The sequence below is a fragment of the Equus przewalskii genome, chromosome 10 (assembly GCF_037783145.1).
Source record: "Equus przewalskii isolate Varuska chromosome 10, EquPr2, whole genome shotgun sequence".
Taxonomy (NCBI): domain Eukaryota; kingdom Metazoa; phylum Chordata; class Mammalia; order Perissodactyla; family Equidae; genus Equus; species Equus przewalskii.
Genome location: NC_091840.1, coordinates 37,383,290 through 37,392,231, shown reverse-complemented (window position 1 = coordinate 37,392,231; position 8,942 = coordinate 37,383,290). Strand labels below are relative to the sequence as shown.

General features: G+C 50.8%; 1 protein-coding gene and 1 long non-coding RNA gene across 2 annotated transcripts in view; both read left to right on the top strand.

Moving 5' to 3' along the window:
* Window positions 1–3,510: 3,510 nt before the first annotated feature.
* On the top strand, window positions 3,511–5,766 carry LOC139074089 (uncharacterized). The gene is made up of 3 exons (XR_011523472.1): window positions 3,511–3,678; window positions 3,998–4,080; window positions 5,723–5,766. It is a non-coding gene; the product is annotated as an uncharacterized lncRNA (long non-coding RNA).
* Window positions 5,767–7,647: 1,881 nt separating this feature from the next.
* TAF15 (TATA-box binding protein associated factor 15) overlaps window positions 7,648–8,942 on the top strand; it is a 28,048-nt gene continuing 26,753 nt past the window's right edge. Inside the window, exon 1 of the mRNA XM_070562472.1 lies at window positions 7,648–7,788. Coding sequence (XP_070418573.1) covers window positions 7,782–7,788 — 7 coding nt within the window. The 5' untranslated portion in view covers window positions 7,648–7,781. The remainder of the gene's footprint in view (window positions 7,789–8,942) is intronic.

Below are 8,942 nucleotides of genomic sequence, written 5' to 3'. Positions count from 1 at the left end.
TGACAGACAAGGCCTGGGCCTTACCCTAAGAGAGCTTTCAGTCTAGGGGGGCCAACTAGAACGAAGGTCTCCAGCCAAGGACAGAACCGACAGTGACACGGTTACAGATTCAGGCAAAGTCCTGCAGTGAGCCTGCAGGAAAGGTGATTCTGAAGGGGAGGGGAGTAGGGTTGCTAGGTTGAGCAAATAAAAATACAGGATGCCCGGTTAAGCTCCAATATCAGATTAATGACAAATAATTTTTTAATATAAGTATGTGCCAATGCAATATTTGGGATATACTTGCACTAGAAAATTATTCATTCTTAATCTGAAATTCAAGTTTAACTGGGCATCCTCTATTTTATCTGGCAACCCAGAGAGTGTGTGTTTGTGGGGGTATATCAGAAGGTTGCAGGTGTGACATGGTATATGGTGTCCTTGATGAATGTGTAGATTTTGATAGCCCAGATACAGCTTTGCTTTGGGTTAGGGAGCTCTGAGGAGCATCTGTTGGTAAGGACTCTGTGGCCCAAGCCAGATTCAAACCCAGGTTTGCCAGTTCTCTCTCCAGGCAGAATCTCTCCATCCCTTCCTCCAGTACATCCTAAGGGGTTTTTCATTTCAGTTGCACCGGGAGGAGAGGGGAAGGTGGGAAGCAGTGGTTCTCTGGAGGGCTGAGCGACCAGGAGGAGACGAGCTTGGCCGCTCAGAGAGCTGATCCTGCCTTTCCCTGCATCCCAGGTTAGCCCTGGTCCCTGGACCTGCAAAACTAGCACAACTGCTGTGTTTGAAAGTTGACGTCCCCTGCTTTCCTTTTACGTCCTTGGTTGGATCATTTCATCCCATCCTTACCTGCCCTCACTTCACCTCTACTTGTGGTCACTGGAGATGCTATCCCAGACTTGGAAGTGCTTGTGAGAATTTATGCAGAACACACCCACCCTGGGCTTCAACCATGCCTTTGCACAGGCTGTCTCCATTTCCCAGGAAGACAGCATGTTTCCACAGTTAGAACTTGGGTCGCAGGAGGCTTCGGTTCCTTTTTGCCTCTGAAGCTTACTCATAAATCCGAGAGCACCAAATTCTGTGATCTTCTTCGGGAATCCAGGGGCCTACAGAGCTTCACAACTGACTTGCTGTATTTTATTATTTTCCAGGACACATCCTGAGCGAAAGCACTTTGGATGCAATGAAGAAGGAGGCAGCTACCATGTGAGAGGAGGATCAAGGAGGGAAGTAAGATGAGAAAGACAGGGTCGTTTATGGGGAAAAAAGCTCAATTCACAGCAAGGGTATCTGAAGAGCGACGAGAGGAGGATGGCTTTGGAACAGGGATTCTGGAGGCACGGTCCAAAGATCACCCACATCTAAGACAACACTGTGGTGATTAGTCCCTATATTAATCCAATGCTGTTATTTCTTCCTCTGAGGGGCGTGAAGGTGGGGATGGGAATGAGGAGTTGGAACAAATAATTAATTATGGTTAATACTTATTGAGAAATTAACACGTGCCACGTATGCGCTACATGCTTTACATAAATCACATCACTGAATCTTTGCAGCTTCCTTATGAGAGAGCTACTATTAGTAGCATCGTTATTTTAAAGATGAGGCAACTGAGGCACAGAGAGATTATATCACTTGTCCAAGGACACAAATCTAGTAACGGAGCCAGGGTTCAAACCTGGATAGCATAATTCCAGATCTTGGGCCCTTAAACACTATATTATTTCACCTCAAGTCAAATTTATAAAATGCGGTTTTTGGATCACCTGTATTGAATCACCTTGAGGCATTTGTTAAAAATTCAGATTCCTGAGCCCTATGCCAGACCAACCGAATCACTAAATAGTAGATGCCAATGTTCGAGAGGAAGAGAGCTCTAGGTTTTCCAGAGGTCTGGCTCTCTCCTTCCCTTCCTCCCCATCTGGGCTGAGCAGGTTCCTGACCCAGCTAGGTGGGCAGTTCTCTCCATCCCTTCTCTTCAAAGAGAGCTCCTTCCCCTCCCTCCCCCTCCCCCCTCCTTGCACTGGGGCTTGGCTCAGATCAGCGGTGCCTCTCAGCCCTCTCAGAGTGGACAGGACTTCTGTGGAACTCATGCCAGGGCCTGGACATGTTGCCTGCCCAGGGGAGGAGCTGGCAGCTGCCCGGGGCCATTCCTTCATCTCTGACAGAAGGCAACAGCTGGCCAATGAGTTGTCTTCCTCTCCAGGACCCCTTGAATCAGGCAGGATGTGTGGACCTGAACAAGGCCCCTCTGGGCCTCAGTTTCTCTCTTCATAATATGAGGAACAATCAGCTTTGTCTCTGCCCCTTCCTCCTCCCCAGGAAGTGTGCAGAACACAAAGTAGATTTTATCAGAAGGAATTCTGGGCTCCGGAGCAAGGCACTAATGGAGTGATCAACCTCCAAAACCACAATAATAGGGATAATAAGAGGAATAATCAGGACATGAGATTAGCTTGGGAGAGCTGAAAAGGAGGCTTTCCCCAGAGTTGTGAGGACTCGAGTTGTGGTAATTTGAATTTGTTATTGACCTGTGCATATTTAGCCATGATTCAATTCTAGAAGCCCTGACTTTCCAGCAACTGCTTCTGCCTCTGGAAGAGAAATTTCCTCTCTCCAGCACCTGTGCATGTGCTGTCATCAGTCTGCATCACATTCACAACTATACCTACCTATCTACGTGCCTGTATGTACACACACATGCAGGTGCTCACAGGGGACTGGAAAAAGCAAGAAACTTGGATTGAGACAGGCCTTGGGGTTTGTTTTTTTTTTTGAGGAAGATTAGCCCTGAGCTAACATCTGCCACCAATCCTCTTCTTTTTGCTGAGGAAGACTGGCCCTGAGCTAACGTCTGTGCCCACCTTCCTCTACTTTATACGTGGGACACCTGCCATGGCATGGCTTGCCAAGCGGTGTATAGGTCCGCACCCGAGATCCAAACTGGCGAACCCTGGGCCAGTGAAGGAGAACCTGCAAACTTAACTGCTGTGCCACTGGGCTGGCTCCCAGGCCTTGGTTTGAATCTTGACTTTTTCACACTCAGTTGACCCTTGCAAGTCAAATAACCTCTCTGAGTTTCTGTCATTTTAAAATGGGAGAACAATAACTCCTGCTGTTTCTCCTACCCTGACTTGCTATGGGGAGCAAGCTAGACAATTGGTAACTGTTAAATCCTATAAGGCACTGGATATTGGGCGCACAGACACAAGTGTACGTGCATGCATTACACAGGTTCACACTTGAATGCGCTCACAACCACACGCATACACAAGCCTGCACCAGGACAATCACATGAGCGCCTCGTCTCCAGGCAGTGCTCTCTGGCTCAGAGAGGCCCCATCTCCAGGAACCCTCATCACGATTTGCAGGGCGTCAGCCTCCTCTAGTTTGTTTTTTACTCACACCAGGACCCAGGGGACTTGCAAGGAGCACAATAAAAGCCTGGCCAATCTGGCACCGTGCCCCACTTCCCTTCCACATAAAGGCTGTCTAACTGCCAGGCAGCTGGCCTGAAAGGCTGGGCCAGGACCTACTCAGCATCTGCTGCTTTGCTTAAAAGACCTGCTAACAGGAAATTGTCTGGTTCCTTTCCACCCCAAACAGGAAGTACCTGCCGCTGTGTCGAGGATGAGGATGGGGCAGCTGGTCATTTAGAAGGAGCCTCCTCTGCCGCAGCGGAGCCTCATGGTAATCTTCATGGGTGGCTTGCTGTCTAGGAAGGCTGGAGGACAAGGGCTCAGGGAACCTCTGTGGGGATGAGGGTAGAAGGCTGATGATGATGGCTACTACTGCCTGTGGTACCTGGCACAGAACAGGCTGTTCTTTCAACAAACACTCACTGAGCACTTGCTCTGTGCCCCATGGGAGACATTAGAAAGTCCTAGACAAGGTCTTTGAATTTGAGGGGTTTACAGACGAGTCAGAAAGCCAAGTCATGCCATTTCCCCCTATTTATTTATTTATTCACTCATTAAATACAAGGTTTTTTTCCTTTTTTTTTTTTCAGCGCCTGCTGTTTTGGGTACTGTGTGGGGTACTGGGGTTCAGAGATGAGCTGTGCAACGAGAAAACAAATCGGCCTCTGATCAGGTGGGCAAACCTTGAATTATGTGGTACAACTGTGAGTCCCACAGGATTGCAAAAGAGGCAAAAGATCATTGTGGTCCTTTTTTTCCCCTGTGGGAGCAATCCTCTCTCTCTGCTTCCTCTCCTGCCCCCTACAGTCTATTCTCAAGGCAGCAGCCAGAGTAGTCCTGGTCAAACAGGTTAGATAGCATGGAGCCTCTGCTCAAACGGCTCCCTCTAATGACTTCCCTTCTCACGCTAAGTCTTTACAGGGTCCTACAAGGCCCTACACCAGTGGTGGAAGGGTTGGGAAGGCAAACAGGAGACGGAGGCAATTCAGAAATTATCAGTAGCAAGAAGACTGTACCAGCCATAGGCTGGAGGGATGATGGGAGAAGTGGGGTTTCTGGAGCCCAGGAACCAGGTCACCAATGGAAACTGGAGCTCTGGAGAAGACAGCTGCTGAGACACCTGCTGTAGCAGAGAGGGAGAGGGAGAAATAATCCTGGCTCCTTCCTTTCTTCTGCCATCTAATTTCCCGTCAGACGCCCACTGGCAAATACTAGCTGGAAGCTACCGCCTAAGGGAAACTGATACTGAAACACAGCCTGCAGCTCCCCTAGGAGGACCAGAGGAACGGACAGGCCCAGTACCAAGACCTTCCCAGACACATGCTGCGAAAGCTGATGTGTAAAATGTACCTGCTGTCTTCCCTAAATATGCAGAGTGAGGCCAGGATGGTGGACATAGGGGGAGCATGAAGAATGCCTGGGTGAAGATTAAAGTTTGTTGCAGATAATCACCCCCAGGCAAAAGCCTGGAAGGCAGGAGGGCACAGGAGTCAATCTGTGAGTCAGTTTGTGGCACAGAAGGACCCATGGAAAGAAGCCCCAGAGCAGTGCAGACCTGGGAAGAGTTCTCTGTGTCAGGTTTGGGAGACCAGGGACACTGTAAAAAGAATACCGGGCTTGGTCCAAGGGCCTAGGTGTGATCTCTGCTTCTGTCCCTAATTGGCTTTGTGAACTTGGAAAAGAATTTCACCTCCCCGAGCTTCAGTGTTCTCATCTACAAATGTGGATGACAGCAATGCCTGTTTCACAGGGCTGTCCAGAAGCTTGAAAGAGATAATGGATATGGAAAACTAAATGTCACTCCTTTGACTAGATTCCTCAGAAGTCCCCCATTGTTTTAAATTTAATATCCAAACTTCTCCACAAGGCACACAAGGCTCTTCAAGATGTGGCTTCTGCCTACTTCCTTCAACTGTATTTATCATCGCTCTCCACCCCTGCAACTCCACAGACTAGCCAGATTGAATGAATCATTTGCAATTCCCAGAAACTTGCTCTCTCCCAGTCTCTGCAAATACCGCCCTTTTTGCCTGGAGCATGCTGTTCCTGATACACACCCCCTTGCTAATTCATCTTCTTTCTCTAAAGCTCAGTTTAGGAGGCATCTCCTGAGGTAGACTTCCCTCATATCCCCTCCACCCTTCGAGAGGACTAGGTGCTTTTCCTCTGTGTTTTCAGAGCACCCTCTGCATCCCCTAATTCTAGCACATTCAGTAGTTGATTGGAATCACAGGTGTGCACTGTCCCTTTTATGAGACTGCAAGACTGCAGTTCCCGGAGGGCAAGGGCCACACTTCCTATTTCTCTATTTCCAGGGCCTTCCCGGACCTGACACCTAGCAGACCTCCGGAAATGGCAGGTGAGTGAAGAATGCATGCACGAATGAATGAGCAGTGAGACAAACTAAGGAGTCAATGAAGAGCAACACTTTATTTCTGTCTTTAAAAAAAACCAACCCAATTCTAAAACAATTTAAAAAAGAACAACCTAGAGTCTTCCCTCCCTCCAATAACCCCGTTCCCTCCTGCTGTTGCACCTGCCCCTCTCCTCCTCTGGGTTGTCTTCCTCAATAGATATGCTGAGCAGCTAAATCATTTTTAGTCATGAAAGAACTTTTATTCCTTTAGCTTTGCTTGTTTGGACCTATCTAGAGGGAGCTTGACCCTCTATATCCAGAGTTCATGGCACAAGTACTGCTGGTATAATGAAGAGAGACGACCTCATGCCTTTCTTCTGACCTGAAGCCGTTAATTCTGAACTTAGCCCCCCACCTCCATCCCAACCTGCTCCTTCTTCTCCTGTTCCCTATCATGGTGAATGACACCACTGCCTGCCCACGTGTCTAAGGGGGAAACCTAGATTTCAAGTCAGACTTCTTGCTCTCCACTAGCGTCTCCCACCCAAACTGGTCTCCAGGTCTTTCCCAGTCTATCACCTAAGCATTTCAGGGATCTCTTCGCTTATCTCCACCTCCACAGCTACAACCTGAGCCCAGACCACCATGTTCTCTCACCAGAGTTAATGCATTGGCCGCCTAATTGGTCTCCTTGCTTTTAGGCACCTCTCACCTCCACACCTTCTTCATACTGCAGCCCCAAAATGCAAATCCGATCTTCCTTTAAAATCCTCTGGCGAGGGGTTCCCACTGCCTTCAAAATAAACTCTAATGTACTTTACAAGGTTTCAGCTATTTAGCCTCCTACTTTTCTGGCCTCACCTCCTACCATGCTCCCCTTGCGGGTAAACTCCAAACATTGAATTACTTGCTTGACAACTCGTCCGAAAGCACTTTCCCCTACTTCTTCACTTAGTCAACTTCCGCTCATCACCTATGTTTTGGCTCAGCTGTCATGTCGCCGGGAAAATCTCCTTGAGTGCTCTCTGAGCTTCCACAACCTTATGTTATACTTTAGAGCTCGGGTACCCTCTAGATAATACAGCACAACGGTTAAACCCACAGGCAGTGGCATCTGGTTACGAGGATTCGAATTCCAAGTTGCCCATTTACTAGCTGTGCGACCTAGGGCAAGTGAATTCCGCCTTCTACTCGGTAACGTGGGGATAACATTTCATCAGTCTGTTGTGAGAATTAAATGAGATGATGCAAGGTGCCTGACAATTAGAGTTAGCTATTATTATAGCACTGAAAACTAAAGCTCCATCCCCCCGCCCCGCCCCCCCCACATCCTCAGGGGCCGGTTTGTGTGTGATTTCGTTTTAATGCACACGTTTGTTCCGGTATGACCTTGTAGTCTATTTTTCTAACTCGACAAGGTAATTTTAACACACCGGGAGGCGTTCAGGTCCGGGAGCTCGTCACGACTTTCAGTCCCCAAGCTAGTTGACTCGGAACGCCCCCAGGTGGCTCAAACTGTCTTGCAGCCAACGCAGAGCGAACTAGGGCATACCATTAGAAATTTTAGGGGAAGAAAGGCCTTTTCCAACCAAATAGTCTGTATTGATGAGGTCTCTCTTCCTTCGCTTCCTAACCTCGAATTCTATCAGACCCAAGAAAATAAGAAACAGGACTGTAATTAGGACGCAGCGAGTCGGCCCAGCTTCCTCCCCCATCCTGATGGCGGCATTGGTACTTTCTCTTCTCAATTCCCTCTCAATAATGGTACGGCTCGCGGAGGGGAGAACAGAGAGGGATTCTGAAGTCCTCAGGGTTCGGAGGCCGGGACTCGTGCAGGACCACCCCTCGCGCCCTGGCGCCGTGGTACCGCCCCCTGGGCTCTGATTGGCTGCGGCGGCCCCGCAGTCGGGCTCAGCCCGCCGCGCCGCCCTCAGGACAGCTCTGGCCGCCGCGGCGCCTGGCTTTCGTATCCCTTGTTCTCGGCGGGCTCTGCGGGCTCCGCGCCGCCGCCGTTAGTCATGTCGGGTAGGTGACTCCCTCAGCGAGCAGCGGCAGCGGCGAGAAGGGGCCTGGCGGGGTTGGGCCGTCTCCCCGCCCACCGGAGGGCCCCGAGGGAAAGCCTCCGGCCCTGAGGGAGGCTCGGGGTGGGGGGGCGGCCGCGGCCGCCGCCATGTTGGACTGGAGGGACGCACGCTCCCAACGCTCTCCGTCTGCACAGCCCGGCGGGAGCGCCTCGGCCCCCCGTCCTTGGCCCTGTCGGCGGCACCCGAGGAGACGTGCGGCTCCCGGGGGAGGGGGTGTGAGTCGGGGGGCGGAGGCCGTCTACGCCGTCGCAGGGGCGGGGGGAGCCCGTGCGTAGAGCATCAGCCTGCGAGAATCGGTGCTTCTGGTTCTCCGCTCCGCCTCAGATCTTTCAGCGAGGCCTCGGGCCAGCCGTCTCGCCGCCTCGTGCCTCAGTTTCCCCATCCGTGAAGTGGAGCTGGGCCTTCCTGACTCACCCATTCATCAGGTGGGGGCCTTGACGCTCTGGGAGCCCTTTCAAAGGACGTTGCCTTACACGGAATCCTCCCTGCCGTCGCTCCCGGATTCGAGTGGGGGGTGTGCGCATATAATTTAGCGTCCTCTTCGCCCTGCTCTGTCGTTGTCCCCTCGCCCATTGTTGACCTCCTGCAAGAGCGTGAAAGGGAGCCTCTTGTATTATTGATGGGCTCCTGTGGGTACATGTGGCGTTTCCCTTGAGACGTCCAGACCAGAGGAAAGGCAGCCTTCCACGAAGCACTTAAGTTGATAGAGGCCGCCCTCGGGGTGGTCTCTTCCAGGCGGCCGGTTAAGTTCCTGCCACGCCAGAATGTGAAGTCTGGAGCAGGGGTGAGCTGGGGTAGCAGCCCTAGCCGTCCACGCGAGGCCCCCCTCTTATTGGGTACGTCCCAGGTTGCAAAGACCCAGCCGTCCACTTGCTAGAAACCATCATGAGAGTTATGTCAATTTTCAGGTGGAAAAGCAGAACATTTCCCCGAAGCCATGTGCTTGGCATGGAAAGGACCGCTGGCAGAGCCTTTTAACCTTTTTTTTAGGGGAGAACCTGTTGTTATTTATAAAAACAAACAAAACCTCCCAGTAATCCAGTCTTGCAGAAGGATGGAAATGTGTGACAAAAAGGAAGCACAGGCCCAGAAGAG